This window comes from Hemitrygon akajei, chromosome 20 (assembly GCF_048418815.1).
Source record: "Hemitrygon akajei chromosome 20, sHemAka1.3, whole genome shotgun sequence".
Classification (NCBI taxonomy): Eukaryota; Metazoa; Chordata; class Chondrichthyes; order Myliobatiformes; family Dasyatidae; genus Hemitrygon; species Hemitrygon akajei.
The window spans coordinates 3939492-3966930 of NC_133143.1; the positions used below are offsets into that span (position 1 = coordinate 3939492).

Below are 27439 nucleotides of genomic sequence, written 5' to 3' on the forward strand. Positions count from 1 at the left end.
CACCCAGGGCACGCCCTTTTCTCACTGTTACCATCAGGTAGGAAATACAGAAGCCTGAAGGCACACACTCAGCGATTCAGGAACAGCTTCATCCCCTCTGCCATCTGATTCCTAAATGGGCATTGAATCTTTGGACATCACCTCTTTTTTTTTTAATATACAGTATTTCTGTTTTTGCACATTTTTAAAATCTATTCAATGTACATAATTGATTTATTATTATTATTGTTTTATTTTTTCTCTCTGCTAGATTATGTATTGCATTGAACTGCTGCTGCTGTTAACAAATTTCACGTCACATGCCGGTGATGATGAACCTGATTCTGATATATTCAATAAAAGTTCATTTCTTGTTTCTCCAAATTCCTACATGAAATAAGAAGTATGAGATTGTATTTGTGTTCAGCTTCAAGCAGTCTCATAAACAAAAAAAATTCTGAGGAGGCAAAACTTTTGGGGGAAAATTTGTTGTCCAGTGCTACCTGCCTGTCCTTTGTGTATCTTGAATGTTAAGCTCCCAACTATGATTTTTTTTAGCCTGCCAATCTGTAATTGCACTACAAGTTCACCTACCTTATTCTGTATGCTGTATGCATTCAAATATAAAATCTTCAGTCACCTCAGGAAGGGTAGTGGTGCACATGCTATCTACATCTATAGTGCTGAGTCTGGGAGTTTCAGATTCCTAGAAGTGAACAATGTCTCCTGTTCTGGTTTAATCGTGTAGATTTCATGCCTCAAAATGTTCACCAGTGCTGAAATTTCTCAGGGGACTAAAGAAATTTGGCATGTCTCTGTTGATCCTTACCGATTCTTAAGCACCATCAAAAGCATCTGGATGTAAGCTTGGTATGGCAACTGTTCTGTCCATGACAAGAAGAAACTTCAGAGTTGTGGACATAGCACAGCACATGATGGAAACCAGCCTACCGTCCATGGACTGTCTACACTTCTAAGCTCCCTCAGTGTTGCAGTCGGCATAATCAAAGACCCCTCCCACTCCTGGGCATTCTTTCTTTACCTCTCTCCAATACAACAGAAAGCACACACAGTCAGGCTTAAGACTATTAAATGATTATCTAGTACAATAAATGGACTCTTGACCTCACAACTTTGTGATCTTGCACCTTATTTCCAACCTGCACTGCACCCTGTAACAGTTATATGTGTGTTCTGCTGTTGTAACAAATGGATCTGTATGAACAGTATACAGGACAAGCTTTTCACTGAACCCGTACAGCATTTCTGTTGCCAAGAAGGAGTTCATCTCTGATTGGTGAATCTTTGGAATTCTTGACTTCAGAAATAAAAGCAGTCTCAAAGCTGAAATCTCTGGCAGGAAGATGAAGCTGCGACCAATATCTGATCATATTTATTTGGTTAAACTCGAGGGAGTTATGGAGGCTACCTATCTGATTTTGTTATGTCCTTATTTGAACTATTCGGAGCTTGTCTTGTAATAATTTTTTCCTCCATGTTTTTCTTAGGAGGCGAGCAGTATAAACCGATCACTGAGTTGTCTGGGAAATGTTATCATGGGACTTGTTGATGTGACAAATGGCAAAAGTCGGCATATTGCCTACAGAGATTCTAAGCTGACTTTCTTGTTAAAGGTAATTAGATATTTCAAAGTTCACAGTAAATTATCAAAGTATATATGTCACCTTTTACACTGTGATTTACTTTCTTGTGGGCATACTCAATAAATCTAATAACCATAAGACTGCACCAACTAGGAGCACAACCAATGTGCAAAAGGCAACAAACTGTTTAAATATAAAAGGAAGATGTAATAATAAAGAAATAGCCAATAAATATCGAGAGAATGAAGTGAAGAGTCCTTTAAAGTGAGTCTATTGGTGATGGGGCAAGAGAAGTTGTGAAGTTATCCCCTTAGTTCAAGAACCTGTAATTGAGAGGTAGTTCCTGAAGCTGGTGGGGTGAGTCCTCAGGCTCCTGAACCTTTTCCCTAAAGGCTGCAGCGCAATGAGAACATGATCTGGGTGGTGGGGGTCCCTGATGGAGGCTGTTTTCTGCTACAGCACACCATGTAGATGGTGAGCAGGGCTTTACCCATGATGGACTGTGCTGTATCCACTACTTTTTGTAGGATTTTCCGTGCAAGGGTATTGGTGTTTCCATACCCAGGATGTGATGCATCAGGTCAATATAGTTTCTATCACACATCTGTAGAAGTTTGTTGAAGTTTTAGATGTCATGCCAAATCTTTGCAAACTCCTAAGCAGTAGAGAGGCTATTGTACTTTCTTCATAATTCCACTTGCATGCACATGCTGGGTCCTGGACAGGTCCTTTGAAATGATAACACCAAGGAATTTAAAGTTACTAACCCTCTACACCTCTCTCCACCTATGAGGACAGATTCACAGACTTCTGTTTTCCTCCTCCTGAAGGCAATAATCAGTTCTTAGTCTTGCTGACATTGAGTGAGAGGTTGTTGTGGCATCACTCAGCCATATTTTCATTCTTCTCCTATATGCTTAATCGGTCACCATCTTTGATTCTGCTTATGATCGTGTCATCAGCAAACTTAAATATGGCATTGGAGTTATGTTTAGCTACACAGTCATAAGTATAAAGTGAGTAAAGCAGGGGGCTATGCACACAGCCTTGTGTTGTACCTGTGCTGACGGAAATTGTGGAGGAGATATTGTTGCCAATCTGAACTGTCTGGGGTCAGCAAGTAAGGAAATCGAGGATCCAAATGCACAAGGACATAATGAGGCCAAGGTCTTGAAGCTTATTAGTTTTGAGAGGAGGATAGTATTGAATATAGAGCTGCAGTTGATCAAGAACATCTTGATATATACACCTTTTGCTCTCCAGGTGTTCCAAGGCTGAGTGAAGGGCCAATAAGCTGGCATCTGTTGTGGAGCTACTGCTCTGGTAGGCAAATTAAAGTAGCTGCAAGTCACTTCTCAGGCAGGGCTTGTTATGTTTCACCACCGACATCTCAAAACATTTCATCTCTGTGGATGTAAGTGCTACCGGGTGATGGTCATTGAGGCAGGTAACCACCACCTTAGGCACCGGTTAATGGAAGCCTGCTTGAAGTAGGTGTGCACGTCAGACTACCTAAGTGAGTGGTTGATAGATCTCAGTGAACATTACAGCAAATTGATCAGTACAGGTCTTTGGTGCATGGCCAGGTACCACATCTAGGCCAGTTACTTTTCATGGGTTCATCCCCCTGAGGATGCTTGCACTTTATCAGAGGTGATAGTATTCAAGCATTCTTCGATGATTCAGGTTTAGTCCAGAATTGCCACTTCACATGTGAGATTGCTTTCTGGAAATCACCCTTGGACCTCTTGTAACTTTCTTGGTCACCAGTCTTGAATGCCACTGATCTAACCCTCAGCAGATTGTAGTTCTCCTGTTTCATCCAGGGCTTATGATTAGTGAGGACAGCATGATTTTGTGGGGACATACTCATTGTGACCACCTCATTGTTGTCCTATTCTCTGGAGCCTTTAGCTTCTGTCAGTTGCAGGTAGGTGAAGGACAGCCAAGTAGTCAGTCTTCCCAAAATGTGGTCTGGGCATGGAAGTGTAGGCGTTCCTTACCTTAGTATAACTGGTCTGTGTTGGGGCCTCTAGTGCTACAGGTTATATGCTGATGCTAACTGAAAAGGGATCTCTTCAAGCCTGGCTGAAATCCCTTGACTATGATATCAAATATGTAGGGATGACTGTTCCTTGTTTGGTGACGGTCTCACGCGGTTGGCTGCAGTGGTATGTAAACTCATCAGGATCACGGATGAGCACTTCCTTAATATATAGAACATTTGATCACTGGGTTTTCAAAGTTGGGCACATGAGTTTGACAAAACCAGCATTCAGAGTTCCACAGAGTTTAACATGAAACACACACCTCCACCTTCTGCCTTTTCCAAATCAGCAGTTCAGTTCATCCTGTGTATTGAGAAGTCTTTGGGTCTGACCACTATATCTGACATGCTGTGAGTAAGTCATGTTTCAATAGTTTCATTTGATATCAGAGAAATGTATGCAATATACATCCCAAAATTCTTGTTCTTTGCAGACATCCATGCAAACAGAAGATTGCCCCAAAGAATGCCAGTTAAAATGTTAGAACCCAAAGGCCCCCTATTCCCACTCCCACTCTCATGCACAAGCAGCAGCAAAGTGACAAGCCTCCCCCACCCATTAGTAACGTGTAATCTAGATTGGCAGGGGTGTGGGATTGGAGCAGGAGCTAGTCGTGAGATAAAGTAGTAGCCAGCAAGAGCAAGTTTAGTAATTGGGATAGCTACCGGGCACAATAAAGGCAGGGAAAGAAATATTCAATTAAACTGCTTTTATTTCAGTGCATGAAGTTTAACAGGTAAACCAGATGAATTTAGAATGTAGATGAGCTCTGAGGACTGGGATGTTATAACCATAAAAGAAACATGGCTGAAAGAAGGGCAGAACTAGCAGCTCAGTATTCCAGGATGCAAGTGCGCCAGGTGTGACAGAGGTACATGAGGGATTTTCCTTTTTGATAAGTGAGTACAGCAGTTCTTTGAGATGATATTCTTGGGGGATCATCTAGTGAGCCCATATGGGTAGGACTTAGCAGTGAGAAAGGCTGTATTATAACACTGCCTCCCCACCCCCAAAGTCAGTGGGAACTTGAGAAGCAGGCTTGTAGAGAAATTGCCCACAGTTGTAAGAATAATTGAGTTGCATTAGTGGGAGATTTTAATTTCCCTGGTGTTGACTGGCTTATCCAGAGTGTTAACTTCCCTAAGTTAATATATTGAGAACAGATCCACAGGGATCTAAACTGGTACAGGGCTAATTTGGGGGAATTAGAGAGGAAATTCAGAGGCCCTTGACAAGATAACTTGTTTCATTATTAGCTGGTGGTGTAGTTCCTGAAGACTGGAAGTTTTGGTCAATGTTCTTGTATTTAAGAAGAGTGGTAAGCATAAGCCAGGGAGTTGCATGACATCAGTGGTGAGGAAGAGACTGGAGGGAATTGAGGGTCAGATTAGAACAGTCTGCTTGACTATGTTTGGCAAATCTTCTAGACTGTTACGAGATGGCTAAATAGTTGAAGGTTGGGCAGTGAATGTTGTCCAATTAGACTTTAGCAAGGTCTTTGTCAAGCTACCAAAAGGCATGCTGGTCTGGAAGGATAGGTCCTATGGAATCCGGTGAAATTGGCTCAGAGGTGGGAAGCAGGGAGTGGTATTTGGAGACCAGTGAGTAGTGGTACGCTGCAGGGATTGGTTTTAGGACCCTTGCTATTCATTGTTTATATAAATGATTTGGATGTGAATGCACAAGGTTTGATTAGCAAATTTTAGGTGTGATGTTGACAGTGAAGTTTCATAAGTCTGCAGGGAGATCTTGAGTTAGAGAAATTGGCTGAGGATTTGCAACTAGATTTCAACACTATGAAAAGTGATGCATTTTGGAAAATCAAACTAGCATAAGACTTATACTAGGAATGATAAGGCACTAGGGAGTGTATTAGAACTGTGGAGGGGGGGAGAATCTAGTAATACAAGTGCATAGTTCTTTGAAATTAGCATCTCAGATATGTGGTGTAAAAGGCATTTGGCCTGCCGGTCTTCATTGAGTATCGGAGTTGGGACATTGCGATGTGGTTGTGTTAGTTATCCATGAGGCCACACTTGAAGAATGACATACGCTTTTGATTACCATGTTGTTGGAAAGATGTGATTAAACTGGAAAGGCTGATGCAAAGATTTGAGGATTTTGCCAGGACAAGAGGGCCTGAATTAAAGGAAGAGGTTGGCCAAGCTAGGTGTTTATTACTTGGAGAATGAGGGGTAGCTTTAGAGGTTGATAAATTTGAGAGACCTAAGCAAAGAAGCTGGTATCAGTCTTTTTCTCACACTAGGGGAGTATATATTTAGGGTGAGATGGATAAGATTTAATAGGGACTTCAAGGACAACTTTTTCATGCAGAGGATGGTGGGTACATGGAATGACTTGCCAAGAGTAAATGGCTGAGGCAGGTTATAATAATATTTAAGAAACTACATGCAGGGGCAGGGCTGAGAGAACGTAGGTCAAATGCAGAACGGTGGGTGCTATGGTCGACTTGGGCTTGAGGGCCTGTAGCTGTTATAGAAATTCACTATCTTGCTTCACCTCAAATTATTCCTCATTAATGAAGATGAATTAGAAGCATTGACTGTATCCTCTGGCTCCCTGCACAATCTCCAATTTTGTACATAAAGGGTCCTGTTCTATCCCAATATGCCCTCTTGTAAAAATGTTTATGTAATACTTTGGAATTTTCTTCAGTTTATTCTGGCAACGATGTGCTGTGTCTTGGGCTACCAATCCTCCCATGTGTTGGCTCTGCTTATTGGACTGACTTGGTCTTGTGTTATATTTCACTGTACCCCTTCATGCCCCCATCTGTACAACTATTACATCCCATTCACTTATCAAATTAGTTTAACTGTTACTAGAGGCACAAGCAAACCTTTCCACAAAGATGTTGATCTTCTGGTCCAGGTGCATCTTTGCTCAACCTCCTCAGAAACGTTTCCAGCGATCCAGCTGTTTAAAACCCTCCAACTTATCACTTTAGCCACACATTCATCTGACCTATCCACATACACCCTATCCTCATTATATGAGTCTTCAGACGATGCGGATTCACAGTTATGCTTTGAACCTATTTCTACCAACTTCTCCTTATATGCATCCAAAACTCACAGTTATGCGAGGCTGTTGGGACGAGAAGCACTGCTTTCCCGCCAATACAAGTCACGTGCGCATGCCTCACAGTCTCACCCCCGCCAGTCTCGCATTGGTTTTGGCAGCGTGTGGATGTGCATTAAGAGTGCAAGTCCTGGGCCATCAGCCACGCAGCAGAGAACCTCTTTAACACTTGAAAAAAAGTTGTAAATTATAAACAGTTAAAGGCAACACAGCTCTGGGATGCCACCTCGGCCTGGGTGAGTCCACGGTCAGAAACATAAAGAAAACTGCTGAGAAAATAAAAAGTGCAGTAATTGATTCATCACAAGTGTCTTCAAAGATTGTTACCAAAGTGCATAACCGGATTATGACAAAAATTGAGTTTGTACATTGAGCATGAAACAAAGGAAAAAACAACACTCAGTTCCGATCATCTTTGTGTGAAAACTTTGGAAATTTATGGTTACCATTATTCAGAGGCTAGTGAGGAAGTGTCAAGTGATATTGTTAGCTTTAATGCAAGTAGGAGATGGTTTTCTAAGTTTGTTAATCGTCACAGGCTTCACAACTTAGCCGTGCGTGGTGAGCAAGCTAGTGCTGACCACGAAGCTGCTGATCGCTGTCCTGTGCAGTTGCGGGCTATGATAGCTGAGTCAGGCATCGCACCAAAGCTGGTGTTTAACGCAGACGAGACCGGGCTTTTTTGGAAGCGTATGCCGAAACGCACTTACATAAGTAAGGATGAAAAGACTGCGTTAACTTTCTATGATTTATTATGTTGAATATTACCTTAAATTGATGAAATATAATACAAATGTTACCTTGGGGTACTGCTTTTGTGTTGTATTGGTATGAAAATGTGAATAAATTACAGATAAAACATAATTAGGAAGCCCCCCAGAACACATCCCTATTTTCTCCATTTAAATAATTATTCACCTTATGCGTGGACTGTAAGGAACGTATCCCCCGCATATAACGAGGATAGGGTGCATATATCCATTTATTTGCCAGCACATGGCACCAGAAAAGTAATCTGCAGTTAGCAGCTTCAGAGGTTGTGCTCTTTGATTTTGCTATTTGGCTTTCTAATGCCGGATTCACAAACGTGGCCAGAGTGTAGCTGTTCATTCCGCTTACCATCTGAGTCTCCTGGCACTGTTGCCCTTGTACTCTTGCTCCTTCCCCTTGTGCAGTTGAGCACCCATAGTACTGTGATCTTAGTTCATACTGGCTTCCTTAAATGCCTAAACACCCACAATTGTCCAGCACAAACATTTCTGGAGTGAGATACTCTGAGGTTTCCTGCTGTCCTCCCACTGTCCGGTGGTCACCCATTCCTTTTGGGAATGCCTTGCCTTAGGCTGAAGGTGATACCTTCGTAGATGCTGTAGCCTTGTAGAGGTACCATGGTACCTACAATAGGTACTCAAGCTCTGAGACCTGACATTCAAACTAATCAAACTGAAGCATCTCCCAGGATGTGGCCGTGCTGACTGCAAAGACTATCTCCGAATTGCCATGTACTGGTCACCTCACTACAGGAAGGATGTAGAAACTATAGAAAGGGTGCAGAGGAGATTTACAAGGATGTTGCCTGGATTGGGGAGCAAGCCTTATGAGAATAGGTTGAGTGAACTCAGCCTTTTCTCCTTGGGGTGATGGAGGATGAGAGGTGACCTGATAGAGGTGTATAAGATGATGAGAGGCTTTGATCGTGTGGATAGTCAGAGGCTTTTTCCCAGGGCTGAAATGGCTAACACAAGAGGGCACAGTTTTAAGGTGCTTTGAAGCAGGTACAGAGGAGATGTCAGGGATAAGTGTGTGAAATGGTCTTCCAGCAGTGGTGGTGGAGACGGATATGATAGGGTCTTTTAAGACACTCCTAGATAGGTACATGGAGCTTAGAAAAATAGAGGGCTATGGGTAACCCTAGGTAATTTCTAAGGTAAGAACACATTCAGCACAGCTTTGTGGGCCGAAGGGCCTATATTGTGCTGTAGGTTTTCTATGTTTCTACAAATGCAAATACAATTTTGCCATTTATGTCAAGGGGAATAGAATATAAAAACGAGCAGATGATGCTGACATTTTAAAAGACACTAATCAGGCCGCACTTGGAGTATTATCAACAGTTTTGGGCTCCTTATTTCAGAAAGGATGTGTTGTCATTGGAGAGAGTCCAGAGGAGGTTCACAAGGATGATTCTGGGAATTAAGGGGTTAACATTATGAGCAGTGTTTGGCAGCTTTGGGCCTGTTCTCACTGGAATTCAGAAGAATGCAGGGGGATCTCATTGAAACCTACTGAATGTTGAATGGTAGATGTGGAGAGGATGTTTCCTCTGGTAGAGTTATTCAGAATTAGAGGGCACAGCCTCAAAACCAAGGGATGACCTTTTAGAACAGAAGCAAGGAGGAATTTTTTCAGCCAAAGAATGAAGAATCTGAAAGGCACTGCCGCTGACTGTAGTGGTGGCCAAGTCCGTGGGTATATTTAAAGTGGAGGTTGATAGATTCTTGATTGGTCGGGACATTAAGGAATATGGTGAGAGGGCGGGTGTATGGGGTTGAATAGGATCCGAGATCGCCATGATGCAATGGCTGAATGGCCTAATTCTCCTATGTCTTATAGTCTTATAATAATGTTGATGAATAAATGACAAATCATGGAAAAATTGGTTACTAGTTTACAGTTGTTAAAACACAAATTAATAAATTAATTTCTGTTACAGGACTCTCTTGGAGGAAATGCAAAGACCTACATTATTGCAAATGTTCACCCGGGGTCAAAATGTTTTGGTGAAACGCTCTCAACACTTCAGTTTGCTCGTAGGGCTAAGTTGATCAGAAATAAAGTAAGCTTCAGTCTGATTAATTTAATATGCATCTCTTAATATTGATTAGCTGCTTACTATATTGAACAAGCAATTATTCACAATTATGAAGAAATGTACTGCAATTGAGGTGTAGAAGACAAACTATTGTGGTTCATTTACTGTAAAATAACACAAAAAAATTCCCCCTGATTTTAAGCCACTTTTATCTTGGGGTAACAGTAAAAGTGTTGTAATTAGCTTTAAAATCAGCTGCAGAGAAAAGCTGTGTTTGAGGTGGCATTTGGTTATTTAATCTTTACAGAGAAAATTTACAGGTGTGTTGTTAGGACTTGAAGACATAAGTTATAGGAAAATGTTGATTAGGTTAGGACTTCATTCCCTGGAGTGTAGGAGATTTGATGGAGGTATACAAAATTGATGTGTATAGTTAGGGTAAATGCAAGTAGGCATTTTCCACTGATGTTGTGTGAAACTAGAACTAGAGGTCACAATTTAAGGATAAAAGGTGAAATATTTAAGGGGACCTGGGAGGTTAGTGAGATTGTGGAACGAACTGCCAGCAAAAGTGGTGATTGTAAGTTTGATTGCAACATTTAAGAGAAATTTGAATATGTACATTGATGGGAGACGTGTAGAGGACTATTACCTTGGTACAGGTTGATGGGATTAGGTAGAATAATAGTTCACCATGGATTTGATGGGCCAAAGAGCGTTTTTGTGTTGTAGTGCTCTTTGATGCTAACCTTGATACTGTATGCGATATTTGGTGCTATACAGTCAAAAGCTTCTGATATGAAATGACTAGATCACAAATTAGATTGTGGGAAATCTCATCCCTTTTGAGAATGATGTGTTAAAAGAGACCAAGAAGTAATTTTTTTTCCAAAATTAGTAGCTGGGGTGCCACAGTAGCGTAGTGATTAGTGTGACATTATTACAGTTTGGGGCATGGGAGTTTGGAGTGTGCCTCAGGGATCTGTTCTGGGACCCTTACTCTTTGTGATTCTTTTTATAAGTGACCTGAATGAGGAAATGGAGGGATGGGCTAGTAAGTTTGCTGATGACAAAGGTTGGAGGTGTTGTGGATTGTATGGAGTGCTGTCAGAGGTTACAGCGGGACATTGATAGAATACAAAGCTGGGCTGAGAAGTGGCAGATGGAGTTCAACCCAGATAAGTGTGAAGTGGTTCGTTTTGGTAGGTCAAATATGATTGCAGAATGTGGTATTAATGGTAAGACTCTTGGCAATGTGGAGGATCAGAGGGATCTTGAGGTCCGAGTCCATAGGACACTTAAAGCAGCTGTGCAGGTTGACTCTGTGGTTACGAAAGCATACGGTGTGTTGGCCTTCATCAATCGTGGAATTGAATTTAGGAGCTGAGAGGTAATGTCGCAGCTATATAGGACCCTGGTCAGACCCCACTTGGGGTACTGTGCTCAGTTCTCGTCGCTTCACTACAGGAAGAATGTAGAAACCATAGAAACGGTGCAGAGGAGATTACAAGGATGTTGCCTGGATTGGGGAGCATGCCTTATGAGAATAGGTTGAGTGAACTCAGCCTTGTCTCCTTGGAGCGAAGGAGGATGAGAGGTGACCTGATAGAGGTGTATAAGATGATGAGAGGCATTAATCGTGTGGATAGTCAGAGGCTTTTTCCCAGGGTTGAAATAGTTGCCACAAGAGGACACAGGTTTAAGGTGCTGGGGAGTAGGTGCAGAGGAGACGTCAGGGGTAAGTTTTTTTACGCAGAGAGTGGTGAGTGCGTGGAATGGGCTGCCGGCAACGATGGTGGAAGCGGATATGATAGGGTCCTTTAAGAGACTTTTGGATAGGTATGTGGAGCTTAGAAAAAGAGGACTGTGGGTAAGCCTAGCAGTTTCTAAGGTAGGGACATGTTTGGCACAGCTTTGTGGGCTGAAGGGCCTGTATTGTGCTGTAGGTTTTCTATGTTTCTATCAATGGCAGGGAGTCTGTCCTCCTGGAATGTATGAGTTTCCTCTCACAGTCCAAAGACATACCAGCTAGTAGGTTAACTGGTCATTGTAAAATGTCCCATGATTAGGCCAGGATTAATGCAGGGATTGCTGGGTGGTGTGGCTTGAAGGATCGGAAGGGCCTATTCTAGGCTGTATCCCAACAAATAAATAGTTCATGATAAGGTTTATGCTGTTGTGAATAAACTGACATCTTAGTCTTTGATTTAAATTAATCTAGAAATTGATGCTTGAATACTATTTTCTAAATTATCCTTAGAATATTGAAAACAGTTCAAACTTGTTCTTGTTGTAATTATTGATGTGTCGCTACCAGCCTAAAATATTGTTGCAGAAAGCTGTTAATTTTTTATCATTTCTAGGCTATAGTAAATGAAGATACTCAAGGCAATGTTCACCAGCTGCAGGCTGAAATCAAGAGGTTGAAAGAACAACTCTCTGAGCTGTCAAAGGGACAAATAATCCAGGAAGCAGAGGCTAGGAGAGGTAAGGCAGCTAACTTCAGAATTCGGACTTTTTGAAATACAGTAATTGGAATTTAGTCTCAGAAGTATATCATCAAATTTGATAGTGTGGCTAATGTTGAGGAATGCAGTATTGAAATACAACCATCACCAACTTGGAAAATGGATTCCTTGGTCCTCCCTGTTCATACTGATCAAGTACTAGTCTATATTAATCCCATCTACCAGCACTTGATTCATGGCCCTTGACACTAATTAAATGTGACATTCTCGACTTCCTCCACCTTGGGTAGTTAGCGCATTCTAAATTTCACCTCAAGGTGAAGAAAATTCTTCCTTGACTCCACTTAAACTTCTTGCAGTAATTCTTATAAACAGCAATGAATTTTGAGGTGTATGTGATGTGCATTTTGATAGGGCTGCAGGCAAACATGCTCATTGGAAAATAATAGTGGCTAAGTGTCAGTAAAAAAACAAAGCATATGTTAACAGTCATATGAAACGTAGAAAACCCACAGCACAATGCAGGCTTTCAGCCCACAAAGCTATGCTGAACATGTCCTTACCTTAGAAATTACCTAAGGGTTACCCATAGCCCTCTATTTTTTTTTTGAGCTCCACGTACATCCAGGAGTCTCTTAAAAGACCCTATTGTATCCGCCTCCACCACTGTTGCCGGCAGGCATTCCACGCACTCGCCTCTCTCTGCTTTTTTTAAAAAAACTCAAAACTTACTCCTGACATCTCCTCTGTACGTACTTCCAAGCACCTTAAAACTGTGCCCTCTCGTGCGAGTCATTTCAGCCCTGGGAAAAAGTCTCTGACTATCGACACGATCAATGCCTCTCATCATCTTGTACACCTCTATCAGGTCACCTGGCATCCTCTGTTGCTCCATGGAAAAAAGGCCTATTCTCATAATGCATGCTCCCCAATCCAAGCAACATCCTTGTAAATCTACTCTCCACCATTTCTATGGTTTCCACGACCTTCCTATAGTGAGGCAACCAAAACTGAGCACGGTATTCCAGGTTGGGTCTCATCAGGGTCCTATATAGCTGTACATTACCTCTCGGCTCTTAAACTCAATCCCACAATTGATGAAGGCCAATGCACTGTATGCCTTCTTAACCACAGAGTAAACCTGCGCAACAGCTTTGGGTGTCCTATGGACTCGGACCCCAAGATCCCTCTGATCAACCACACTGCCAAGAGTCTTACCATTAATACTATATTCTGCCATCATAGTTGACCTACCAAAATGAACCACCTCACACTTATCTGGGTTGAACTCTATCTGCCACTTCTCAGCCAGTTTTGCATCCTATTGATGTCCTGCTGTAACCTCTGACAGCCCTCCACACAATCCACACCTCCAACCTTTGTGTCATCAGCAAATTTACTAACCCATCCCTCCACTTCCTCATCCAGGTCATTTTATAAAAATCACAAAGAGTAAGGATCCCAGAACAGATCCCTGAGGCACACCACTGGTCACCACCCTCCATGCAGATTATGACCCGTCTACAACCACTCTTTGCCTTCTGTGGGCAAGCCATTTCTGGATCCACAAAGCAATGTCCCCTTGGATCCCATGCCTCCTTATTTTCTCAATAAGCCTTGCATGACGTACCTTGTCAAATGACTTGCTGAAATCCACATACACTACATCTACTGCTCTACCCTTATCAATGTGTTTAGTCCCATCCTCAAAAAATTCATTCAGGCTCGTAAGGCACAACTTGCCTTTGACAAAGCAATGCTGACTATTCCTAATCATATTATGCCTCTCCAAATGTTCATAAATCCTGCCTCTTTGGATCTTCTCCATCAACTTGCCAACCACTGAGCTAAGACTCGCTGGTCTATAATTTCCTGGGCTATCTCTACTCCCTTTCTTGAATAAGGGAACAACATCTGCAACCTTCCATTTCTCCGGAACCTCTCCTGTCCCCATTGATGATGCAAAGATCATCGCTAGAGGCTCAGCAATCTCCTCCCACAGTCGCCTGGAGAACACCTTGTCCGGTCCCAGTGATTTATCCAACTTGATGCTTTCCAAAAGCTCCAGCACATCCTCTTTAATATCTACATGCTCAAGCTTTTCAGTCCGCTGTAAGTCATCCCTACAATCGCCAATATCCTGTTCCATAGTGAATACTGAAGCAAAGTATTCATTAAGAACCTCTGCTATTTCCTCCGGTTCCGTACACTTCCACTGTCGCACTTGATTGGTCGTATTCTCTCCCATCTGATCTTGCTCTTCACCTACTTGTCGAATGCCTTCGGGGTTTTCCTTAAGCCTGTCAGCCAAGGCCTTCTCATGGCCCCTTCTGGCTCTCCTAATTTCCTTCATAAACTCCTTCCTTGCTAGCCTTATAATCTTCTAGATCTCTATCATTACCTAGTTTTTTTTTAACCTTTCATAAGCTCTTTTCTGCTTGACTAGATTTAATTTACAACAGCTTTTGTACCCTACCATCCTTTCCCTGTCTTATTAGAATGTAGAACTCCACACAAATATCCCCTGAACATTTGCCACCCTTCTGCCATACATTTCCCTGAGAACATCTGTTCCCAATTTATGCTTCCATAGCCTCATATTTCCCCTTACTCCAATTGAAAGCTTTCATAACTTGTCTGTTCCTATCCCTCTCCAATGCTATGGTAAAGGAGATAGAATTGTGATCACTGTCTCCAAAATGCTCTCCCACTGAGAGATCTGACACCCGACCAGGTTCATTTCCCAATACCGGTTCAAATACAGCCTCTCTTCTAGGCTTATCTACATATTGTGTCAAGAAACCTCCTTGAACATACCTAACATACTCCACCCCATCTAAATCCCTTGCTCTAGGGTCATGCCGATTGATATTTGGGAAATTAAAATCTCAGATCGGAGTTCTGAGAGGCGGGACTGCGCAGGCGCGTGAAGGAGGCCTGGGAAGGAGGGAAGATATAAAAAGGAGAGAAGGAGTGAGGTAGTTCTCTTTTGGAAGAGGACAGCGAGGCTTTGAGAAGAAGTGCGGCGGCGGCCATTTTCAAATTGCTTCTCAGATCGGAGTTCTGAGAGGCGGGACTGCGCAGGCGTGTGAAGGAGGCCTGGGAAAGAGGGAAGATATAAAAAGAACGCAGCCTTAAGCAGCGGGCAGCTTCGTTTGCGGGCAGCGGAGTGAGCCGGGAGCAGAGTGTAGGGCTTGGGCTTAGAGGGCTTAGGCGGAAGAGGGCACAGTAGGCTTATCTTTTAGTTCTTGTTATTTTCAGTTATTCGGGAAGTATGAGTGTGAGGGCAGCTTGTTGTTCTCGGTGTCGGATGTGGGAGGTCCTGGAGTCTCCGAGCCTCCCGGACGTCCACATCTGCGCCAGGTGCGCCGAACTGCAGCTCCTGAGGGACCGAGTTAGGGAACTGGAGCTGCAGCTCGATGACCTTCGCCTGGTCAGGGAGAGTGAGGAGGTGATAGAGAGGAGTTACAGGCAGGTGGTCACTCCGGGGCCACGGGAGGCAGATAGGTGGGTCACGGTCAGGAAGGGGAAGGGGCAGGTACTAGAGAGTACCCCAGTGGCTGTACCCCTTGACAATAAGTACTCATGTTTGAGTACTGTTGGGGGGGACAGCCTACCTGGAGGAAGTGACAGTGGCCGGGCCTCCGGCACAGAGGACGGCCCTGTAGCTCAGAAAGGTAGGGATAGAAGAAAGAGGACCATAGTAATAGGGGACTCGATAGTCAGGGGTTCAGACAGGCGGTTCTGTGGAGGTGATCGGGAGTCCCGGATGGTAGTTTGCCTCCCTGGTGCCAGGGTCCGGGACGTTTCTGATCGCGTCCAAGATATCCTGAAGTGGGAGGGTGAGGAGCCAGAGGTCGTGGTGCATGTAGGTACCAATGACATAGGTAGGAAAGGGGAAGAGGTCCTGAAACGAGAGTATAGGGAGTTAGGAAGGCAGTTAAGAAGAAGGACTGCAAAGGTAGTAATCTCGGGATTACTGCCTGTGCCACGCGGCAGTGAGAGTAGGAATGGAATTAGGTGGAGGATGAATGCGTGGTTGAGGGATTGGAGCAGGGGGCAGGGATTCAAGTTTCTGGATCATTGGGACCTCTTCTGGGGCATGCGTGACCTGTTCAAGAAGGACGGGTTACACTTGAATCCTGGGGGGACCAATATCCTAGCGGGGAGGTTTGCTAGGGCTACAGGGCAGACTTTAAACTAGTAAGATGGGGGGGCGGAAATCAATTTGTGGAAACTATGGGAGAGGAGGTTAGTTCACCAGTAGAGCAAGTAAGTAGACAGTGTGTGAGGGAGGAAAGGCAGGTGATGGAGAAGGGATGCGCTCAGCCCGAAGTTGTAGGGGAGAAGAAAGAAAAGGATAATAAATTTGAATGCATTGCTAGGGATGAAAAGAGAGGAGGAGGTGGAGAGTATCTTAAATGTATCTATTTTAATGCTAGGAGCATTGTAAGAAAGGTGGATGAGCTTAAAGTGTGGATTGATACCTGGAATTATGATGTTGTAGCTATTAGTGAAACATGGTTGCAGGAAGGGTGTGATTGGCAACTAAATATTCCTGGATTTAGTTGCTTCAGGTGTGATAGAGTAGGAGGGGCCAGAGGAGGAGGTGTTGCATTGCTTGTCCGAGAAAATCTTATGGCGGTGCTTTGGAAGGATAGATTACAAAGCTCCTCTAGGGAGGCTATTTGGGTGGAATTGAGGAATGGGAAAGGTGTAGTAACACTGATAGGAGTGTATTATAGGCCACCTAATGGGGAGCGTGAGTTGGAAGAGCAAATGTGTAAGGAGATAGCAGATATTTGTAGTAAACACAGGGTGGTGATTGTGGGAGATTTTAATTTTCCACACATAGATTGGGAAGCTCATTCTGTAAAAGGGCTGGATGGTTTAGAGTTTGTGAAATGTGTGCAGGATAGTTTTTTGCAACAATACATAGAAGTACCGACTAGAGATGGGGCAGTGTTGGATCTCCTGTTAGGGAATGCGATAGGTCAGCTGACAGATGTATGTGTTGGGGAGCACTTCGGGTCCAGTGATCACAATAGCATTAGCTTCAATATAATTATGGAGAAGGACAGGACTGGACCTAGAGTTGAGATTGGGATTTAGAGAGAGTGGATTGGGTCAAGTTGTTTTATGGGAAGGATGTAATAGAGAAATGGAGGTCATTTAAGGGTGAAATTATGAGGGTACAGAATCTTTATGTTCCTGTTCGGTTGAAAGGAAAGGTTAAAGGTTTGAAAGCGCCATGGTTTTCAAGGGATATTAGAAACTTGGTTCCAAAAAAGAGGGATGTCTACAATAGATATAGGCAGCATGGAGTAAAGGAATTGCTCGAGGAATATAAAGAATGTAAAAGGAAACTTAAGAAAGAGATTAGAAAAGCTAAAAGAAGTTACGAGTTTGGTTTGGCAAATAAGGTGGAAGTAAATCCGAAAGGCTTCTACAGTTATATTAAAAGCAAGAGGATAGTGAGGGATAAAATTGGTCCCTTAGAGAATCAGGGCGGTCAGCTATGTGTGGAGCCGAGGGAGATGGGAGAGATTTTGAACGATTTCTTCTCTTCGGTATTCACTAAGGAGAAGGATATTGAATGGTGTAAGGTGTGGGAAACAAGTAAGGAAGTTATGGAACCTATGACAATTAAAGAGGTGGAAGTACTGGCGCTTTTAAGAAATTTAAAAGTGGATAAATCTCCGGATCCTGACAGGATATTCCCCAGGACCTTGAGGGAAGTTTGTGTAGAGATAGCAGGAGCTCTGATGGAGATCTTTCAGATGTCATTAGAAACGGGGATTGTGCCGGAGGATTGGCGTATTGCTCATGTGGTTCCATTGTTTAAAAAGGGTTCTAGAAGTAAGCCTGGCAATTATAGACCTGTCAGTTTGACATCAGTGGTGGGTAAATTAATGGAAAGTATTCTTAGAGATAGTATTTATAATTATCTGGATAGACAGGATCTGATTAGGAGTAGCCAGCATGGATTTGTGCGTGAAAGGTCATGTTTGACAAACCTTATTGAATTTTTTGAAGTAGTTACGAGGAATGTTGGCGAGGGTAAGGCAGTGGATGTAGTCTATATGGACTTCAGCAAGGCCTTTGACAAAGTTCCACATGGAAGGTTAGTTAAGGTTCAGTCGTTAGGTATTAATGCTGGAGTAATAAAATGGATTCAACAGTGGCTAGATGGGAGATGCCAGAGAGTAGTGGTGGATAATTGTTTATCGGGATGGAGGCCGGTGACTAGCGGAGTGCCTCAGGGATCTGTTTTGGGCCCAATGTTGTTTGTAATATACATAAATGATCTGGATGATGGGGTGGTAAATTGGATTAGTAAGTATGCTGATGATACTAAGGTAGGAGGTGTTGTGGATAATGAGGTGGGTTTTCAAAGCTTGCAGGGAGATTTATGCCGGTTAGAAGAATGGGCTGAACGTTGGCAGATGGAGTTTAATGCTGAGAAGTGTGAGGTTCTACATTTTGGCAGGAATAATCCAAATAGAACATACAGGGTAAATGGTAGGGCATTGAGGAATGCAGTGGAACAGAGAGATCTAGGAATAACAGTGCATAGTTCCCTGAAGGTGGAGTCTCATGTAGATAGGGTGGTGAAGAAGGCTTTTGGAACGCTGGCCTTTATAAATCAGAGCATTGAGTACAGAAGTTGGGATGTAATGTTAAAATTGTACAAGGCATTGGTAAGGCCAAATTTGGAATATTGTGTACAGTTCTGGTCACCGAATTATAGGAAAGATGTCAATAAATTAGAGAGAGTGCAGAGACGATTTACTAGGATGTTACCTGGGTTTCAGCACTTAAGTTACAGAGAAAGGTTGAACAAGTTAGGTCTCTATTCATTGGAGCGTAGAAGGTTGAGGGGGGATTTGATCGAGGTATTTAAAATGTTGAGAGGGATAGATAGAGTTGACGTGAATAGGCTGTTTCCATTGAGAGTAGGGGAGATTCAAACGAGAGGACATGATTTGAGAGTTAGGGGGCAAAAGTTTAAGGGAAACACGAGGGGGTATTTCTTTACTCAGAGAGTGATAGCTGTGTGAAATGAGCTTCCTGTAGAAGTAGTAGAGGCCAGTTCAGTTGTGTCATTTAAGGTAAAATTGGATAGGTATATGGACAGGAAAGGAGTGGAGGGTTATGGGCTGAGTGCGGGTAGGTGGGACTAGGTGAGATTAAGAGTTCGGCACGGACTAGGAGGGCCGGAATGGCCTGTTTCCGTGCTGTGATTGTTATATGGTTATATGGTTCACTCAATAACTACACTTTTTAATCTTGATTAGTGCAAACAGTTCTGATTCATTACTTAAAAGGTTGTGCAGAATTGTCATGTCTTCTAGAACTGAGAAATTTCTATAAATGCACAGAGGAGAGTATCCTGTCTGGTGGCATCACTGCAAGGTATGGAAACGCCAGCGTCTAAGAACAGAAAAACCTACAAAAAAATGGTGGATATAGTCCTGTCCATCAGAGAAGTCCTTCCCTTCATTTTGTGATCTTCTATTCTGAGGTTGTGGCCTCTGGTCCTAGACTACCCACTATAGTAAACATATTGTCTACATCTATTCTATACAGGTCTTTCAATATTCAGTGGGTTTCAATGAGATTCTCCTCATTTTTGTGAAGGCCCAGAGAACCTTTTGTGAAGGTTTCTGAGATCATTCTTGTGAGCCTACTCTGGAACTTCTCCAATACCAGCTCATCCTTTCGTAGATGAGGAGCCCAAAACTGCTCACGATACTCCCTAATTCGATCTGACCATGTCTTACAAAGCCACAGGGCTGCATCCAGTCCTCTCCAAATTAACATTCTGCCGATTTGCTATCTGTTTGAAAAGAAACTTTAGCTATATGTGCTGAGGAGCTTGCCATTACCTTAAAAAAAAATGCTCAGTTTCCACATCACTTAAGTAAATTGTCTCCCTGTTCTGCACGATTCTAGTAGAGAGAACCTTGTTTACAGAGTTACACCTTGCAATTTGAAAAGCAACATTGCTTCAGTTTCAGTGGAATAGTTTTATTTTCTGTTTTAATGTTAGATCACCATGGTATTGTTTGTTTTGAGAAAGGGAAAGTAGTATACATAGGAATAGTTGGCATTTCTGTCTTTTAATCTGATGGATTATTAGGGCTTGGTGTGTATATTTGGTCTTGACAGCTTTGAAAACACTGCAAAATCTAAGAAAGATTTGTTACTGTACTGCAGACATTCAAGCTCTGATCTCTTCAGGTGGTTGTAAACAATAACTGCAAAGTTCATATGTTTTTTATACTTTTTAAATCTCAATGAAGAAATGTCCTTTTTTTGCCTGTCAGAAACTGTACCTGTGACAGGACATGATGCTGATGATGGTGGATGGAAGGATCGCTTTCTGCAAGCCATGCTCCTCTGGGAGAAAAGTGAATATCAAAACCAGGTTAGATTGCATGCAGGAGAAAGAAATCTGGCTGATTTCAGTCCAGTCGGAACCATGTAAATATGACTGACTCATAGTGGAAGATGAAAGACTTAAATAGTTAAAGTAACTAGTTTAATATTGAAATCACAGTAAGTGTTTACAACATATTTGATAGTCAAAGTAAATATTGTTGCCACAGTACAATGCTGTAGATGCTAAAAATCAGGAAATAATATGCAGATCAAAGAGCATTAGTGGATAAAGCATTCCAAGTCAATGATCTTTCATCAGAACGAAGCATAGATATTGTGAGGGTGGGGGAGAAGAATGAAAGAGATAATGGGGTGGGGCGGGTAGATGGAACACAGGGGAGTATGTATGCCAACTGGTCATGCTGAAAGTTAAATGTCTAAATTAAATATTGATGTACTCATATCATGAATTTAAATCCCATTGGTTCTGAGGAGAATTTACAAAAAAACTAAGTGATCCCTTTATTCAAAGGCTCAGTTACATAATTAATAAGTATGTAAATACCTGACTACAGAAATAGTACATTCTTGTCCCTGTAAGATGTCAGGTTTAGGAAACCCTGGTTTACAAAGATATTGAAGGTTTGATCAAGAAAAAAAAGAGTAAGTTAAAGGAAATTATTATTGAGACACTTGAGGCTTATTAAGTATATAGGAGGGAACTTAAATTAGAAGAGTAAAAATGGGCTCTGAAGTTATCTTTGCAAATAGGATCAAGTACAATACCAAGATCTTTTCTAAGTATATTAGAAGTGAGAGGGTAGCTAAGGAAGAAATGTTGGGTAATCTATGCATGAGCCAGGGGCTGTGAGCAACATCTAATTTAAATATTAGTATCACCAGAGGAAAGGATTTGGGGGCTAGAGATTTAAGGGAGGCTGTTTTAATGAAGCACAGCTATACTAGGAAGGAGGAAATATTTGACCAGATTAGGGTGGGTAAATCGACAGGGCTGGATGGGATTTTTCCCAGGATACAAAGTGAAGCAAGGGAGATGATTGCCGGGTTTTTGGAGATTTACGCTGCTTTGGTAGCCATGGGTGGGGTGCCAGAGGGCTGGAGGATGGCCAATGTTGTCACCTTGTTCGAAGATGGTAAGTCTGGGAACTGCAGGCCTTAAATCAGTGGTAGGGAGATTGTTGGGGAAGATTCTTAGGAACAGGATTTGCGTCCACTTGGAAAGGCAGGGATTTGAATCACTGGAATCAGCATCATTTTATGCAAGGGAAATCATGTCTATAATCTTTTTTTATTTGGGTATGGAACTAAGGAGGTGGAAGAAAGCAGGGTTGTAGATGTTGTATATATTGACTTTGAGGTTTTTTGACAAGGATCTACATCTTAGACTGTTCCTGAAGATTAAGGTATATGGAATCCAAGGATCTTGGCAAACAGGATCCAAGATTGGCTGTGTGATGGATATATCCCTAATAGGAAATTAACCAGTGGCCTACTGCAGCAGTTAATGCTGGGATTATTATAGTATATACATACAAATTACTATGTTGAAAATGTAGTGGTAACAGAACAACTGATGAACTCCCAGAGAGCAAAGAAATTTGTTTAAAGGCTCGAGTAGTACATCACCTGAAAGTTGGGCAGAGGGGTGGCAGATGGAATTTAATGCAGAGAGTGTGAGGTTGAAAGTGGTGACAGGTGGGTAAGGTAGTGAAAAAGGCATTTGGTATGCTTGCCTTCATAGGCCAGAGCAGTGAGTAAGAGTTGGGACCTTGTATTGCAGATGTACAAAACACTGGTTAGACTGCACTGGGTTATGTGCACTGCACAGTTCTGACTGCCACACTGGAAGGAAGTGGTAGCACGAGTGTAGAACAGATTCTCGTCAATGTTGCCAAGAATGGAAGGCAGTAGCTGTAAGGAGAGGCTTCTTCCCGTTGAAATGTAGGAGACTAAGAGATGCACTTGTAGAGGTTTATAAAATTGAGAAGCATAGATGATCAGGATCTATTTTCCAAGGGGAGCAGAGTTTGGGGCACACGTGAGATATGAGATGGGAGAATGTTTTCAGTGGTTTTCTGGAATGAGCTGTCAGGAGATGGTGGAGGCAGATACAACTATAATGTTTAAAAGGTGGAGTTACATGGGTAAATGAGATTAATGTAGATTGATGACATGATCAGTATGGATAAAGAACGCCACAGGGTTTGTCTCCATGCTGTGCAGTTCTGACTCCAAATCGAACTCACCAACTGCTTTTTAATCTTTTTAATCTTAAGTTTATCTTGCTCAACAGTGGGTGAACCCAGTTCCCTTAAGTTATAGTGAGTTAAATCAGCAGGTAGTATAGGATAATTTAAATTCTTGCTCTGTCACTGTGCAGTGAACCACGTAAGATCACTGTGCATATTTGTTGCCGACAGGATTAAGCATGGCTTTACGACATTTGGCTACTGTTTTAACATAGTGCTATGTCCCTCTGTTAACTTTCATTTTGGGAAAACATCTTTGACTGGGAGCCCATCAACACCAGGGAGGTCATTTCCCCTGCGAAGAAGGCAGAAAATTAGTGACATTTTTTGGTACTTGTATTCAGTGAGCTAATCAATTAATATTTCTTTTTCCATTTTGTTTTCCAGACCCTTATGGAAAAAATTGGGGAACTCAAGGATGTGTGCAGTAAAAAGGAAAAGATAATTCAGTCAACCAAGATGATTGTGAAGTTCAGGGAGGCAAACATAGCATATCTGGAAAAGATTTTGAATAGTTCTCACAGTAACCTGTCTCCAGATGAAAAAGATGCAGTGATCATTGAACTGAAGAAAGAAGTCCAAATTTTAAAAGAGCAGGTAATACAACCAGCAGGAAAGTTGCATGCATAATTTTTTTTTAAAGCACACACTTGTTTTAAGCAAGTTGCCTTATAACGTAGTAATATAATTGAACTGCCAGTCTTTATGAACTGAAGGGTCTTGGCCCGAAACGTCGACAGTGCTTCTCCTTATAGATGCTGCCTGGCCTGCTGCGTTCCACCAGCATTTTGTGTGTGTTGTTTGAATTTTTAATTAGTTGATTAACCAGTTTGGATCTACGCATTTGAAGTTAACTATACTTTTACAACTAGACTATCAAAAAAATGTAGTTGTGAAAGTTCTTGTGGTCCAAAGTGATGCCCATCATGTGGGGTGTGTGGAGCTAGGCCTTGTTTAGTTCTATTTAGAGAGCATATCGTTCCAGCTTCCTAACCTGGTATATAAGCTCCAGGGGTTCTACTCTCAGACAGAATTTCAAAATTACATCAATGAAATTTCAGTTGCTGTCAGTTTTCGCCTCTTTCCCTCTGCAGTCATATTTCTGAACAGTCCATGAACTCTACCTTCATATTCGTTTTTTGTATAACTTAGTAACTTTTATGTCTTTACATTGTACTGCTTCAACAATAAATTTCACAATATAGGACAGGGCTAATAACTATGATTCTGATTCTGACATGGTCCATCTCTGCTTTCCTTCATTTCCATCTAAAGATCAACGAGACATAATGTGCATTGCAAACCCATAGATATTACAACTACTTCCTCCCGTCCTGCCTTTTTAAGAACTCCTTTCTATTGATGCTGTTTCTCCATCATTGTTATATTTGCTTTAATAAGTTTGCTTAGAGTTGCCTCTGAAATAACTTTTCTCATGATCAGTGATATTCCTTTTAATGCAGAGGACAGAGCTGTTGACCATATCTCATCTAATTCCTGCATTTTAGCACTTGTTCCTCTCCTGGATAGATTTTTTTTTATGGTCTTTGCCTTTTACTCGTAGGTATCAACTGATCATCCATTTCCAACAGCTCCAACAAAGTTCCATCACCAGGTGCATCTTTCCTTCCCTTCCCTTCCAACATTTTGAAAGGAATGTATCCTTTAAGACTCCCTAATCTACTGCTCTGTTCCAATGTATTACTCCCCATATTATGGTATTTTTCCAAGTGATACAACCCCTGTCCTTTCATCTCTAAACTTTTCACCATTCAGAGATCCGAATGTTCTTTCCTTCCCACTAATTTTTGCAATGTTATGTGCCTTTCATTTTTCTTTTATGCTGTCTTTGATTTCCCTTGTTATCCACAGTTGCTTCATCCTCTCTTTTAGAATACTTCTTTGGGATGAATTTATCTTGTGTCTTCCAAATTGCTCCTAGAAACTCCATCATTACTGCCTTGCCATCATCCCTACTAGTGTCTCCTTCCAATCAGCTTTAAAAGCTCCTCTGAATTTTCCCTTAACACTTAATCTACCAAATGCAACACCTCATATTTGACTGAACGAAACTTCATCTACCATTTTCCACCCAAATCAGCAACTAGTCTGTATCTCACTGAATCCTTTGCCAACCTTCTGCACTATCCCCGATGTTGTCAGCAAATTTGCCGACCCACCCACCCACATTTTCGACAAGTCTATTATCGTTTGTATATCACAAACAACAGATGTCCCACTATGAATCCCCCAGATCCCTGTTAGAACACTAAGAACCATGGTCTCCAGTCAAAATACATTATCCTTTGTATTTTATGGCCAAGTAGTTTCTGAATCTAAAAGGCCAAGTCATTGTGAATTCCATGTATCTTGATGTTCAGTGTAATATGAGGGATCCTGTCAACTGTCTTACTAAAATCTATGTAGACAACATCCACAGCTCCACTTTTACCAACAGAAAACTCAATCAAGATAGTAACACTGCTATTCACATGGGACTCACTGACATTATTTCACTGCTTCACATTTTGAACAAAGGAACAACATTAACTTTTCTCCAATCCTCTGAGACCTTGCTGGTGGCTAGAGGGATGCTAAGATTTTTTGTTTTTTTTTACTTCCCTTTCATCCATGGCTGTGTCACTTTTTCTATAGAATACTTCATCTTTTTGATGAATCCATCCTACACCTTCCAAAGTGCTCGCAGAAACTCCAACATGTTGCTCTGACACTCTCCCTGCTGGTATCCCTTTCCAATCTACCCTGGCCAGCACTTTTCTCATGCTTCTGTAATTCCCTCTACCCTTCTGTAATACTAATATATTTGCCTCTCAAATTGCAGGGTGAAGTCTAACATTTTATGATCACTGCCTCCTAAGGTTTCCCTCACCTTAAGCTCCCTAATTAAATCAGGTTCAGTACATAACACCCACTCCAGATTTGCCTTTCCTACAGTGTGCTCATTGACAAGCTACCCTTTTTTTTTAATCTTGCAGGCATTCTGCAAATTACCTCTCTTGGGATCCAGCACCAACCTAATTTTCTCAATCAATGTACATATTGAAATCCCTCCTGACCATCATACCATTGCCAATTTTACATGCCTTTTCTATCTCCCATTTTAAATTTGTACCCCACGTCTTTGCTACTGTTTGGAGGGCTTTATGTAACTCCAGGGCTTTTTACTCTTACAGTTTCTTAACAAGGATTCTACATCTTCTGACCCTATATAATCTCTTTCTAAAGATTTGCTGTTGTTTTTCTAACCAATAGAGTAGTGTTTGCCAACCAGTCAATCACAATCGACCAATCGATCTTTGAGACTTTCCCAGTAGATCCCGAAGAAAAAGAAATACACAAATACTGTTGTAATGTGAACATTACAAAAATAAGTAATACTAATCAGGATGATGGTAATATAGCAAAACTCCCGCTACGGAAAGCTGTTTGTAAAGAGAGGTTGTTTCCGGGATTGCGGGGTTTTACTTCCGTTTGGGATTGAAGGCCCAGCAATCGTTTTCCACAAAACATGCTGCTCAAAATAAGGCTGCTATTGAAGCACCATTTCGTGAAAGCCACCTTTTGGCTAAACACAAGAAGCCTTTTACAGATGACGATTTATTCAAGGAAGCAATGGCCATTCCGGCAGAGACTATTTTTAATGACTTTAAAAACAAAAACGACATCAAAACCACTACGTAATATACAGCTTGGCCCTGCAACAGTGATAAGGAGGGTGGAGTCGCTGTCAGAAGATGTGGATCGACAAGTGTTAAAGGACTTGTCACTCTGAATATTTTTCACTGCAGTTTGATGAATCCCTGGATGTGATGGGGATGTAAAGGAAGGGGTCAATAACTTTACTGGGTGTTTTTTATAGGCCGCCTAATAATAACAGGGATATCGAGGAGCAGATAGGGAAACAGATCCTGGAAAGGTGTAATCATAACAGAGTTGTCATGATGGGAGATTTTAATTTCCCAAATATTGATTGGCATCTCCCTAGAGCAAGGGGTTTAGATGGGGTGGAGTTTGTTAGGTGTGTTCAAGAAGGTTTCTTGACACCGTATGTAGATAAGCCTACAAGAGGAGAGGCTGTACTTGATTTGCTATTGGGAAATGAACCTGGTCAGGTGTCAGTGGGAGAGCATTTTGGAGATAGTGATCATAATTCTATCTCCTTTACAGTAGCATTGGAGAGAGATAGAAACAGACAAGTTAGGAAAGCATTTAATTGGAGTAAGGGGAATTATGAGGCTATCAGGTAGGAAATTGGAGGCTTAAATTGGAAACATGTTCTCAGGGAAAAGTACGGAAGAAATGTGGCAAACATTCAGGGGATATTTGTGTAGGGCTCTGAGTAGGTACGTTCCAATGAGACAGGGATGTTATGGTAGGGTACAGGAACCGTGGTGTACAAAGGTTGTAATAAATCTGGTCAAGAGGAAAAGAAAAGCTTAAAAAAGGTTCAGAGAGCGAGGTAATGTTAGAGATCTAGAAGATTATAATGCTACTAGGAAGGAGCTTAAGAAGGAAAATAGGAGAGCCAGAAGGGGCCATGAGAAAGCCTTGGCAGGCAGAATTAAGGAAAACCCCAAGGCATTCTGCAAGTATGTGAAGAGCAAGAGGGCAAGACATGAAAGAATAGGACCTATCAAGTGTGACAGTGGGAAAGTGTGTATGGAACCGGAGGAAATAGCAGAGGTACTTAATGAATACTTTGCTTCAGTATTCACTATGGAAAAGGATCTTAGTGATTGTAGCGATGACT

At 41.9% G+C, this 27439-nt stretch overlaps 1 protein-coding gene across 1 annotated transcript in view; it reads left to right on the top strand.

Annotated features, from left to right (window-relative positions):
• The window catches only part of kif15 (kinesin family member 15), a 176819-nt gene that overhangs the window by 52365 nt on the left and 97015 nt on the right, over positions 1–27439 (top strand). Inside the window, exons 9-13 of the mRNA XM_073072971.1 lie at positions 1488–1613; positions 9447–9569; positions 11909–12032; positions 20344–20444; positions 23056–23265. Of these exons, the coding sequence (XP_072929072.1) occupies positions 1488–1613; positions 9447–9569; positions 11909–12032; positions 20344–20444; positions 23056–23265 (684 nt within the window). The remainder of the gene's footprint in view (positions 1–1487; positions 1614–9446; positions 9570–11908; positions 12033–20343; positions 20445–23055; positions 23266–27439) is intronic.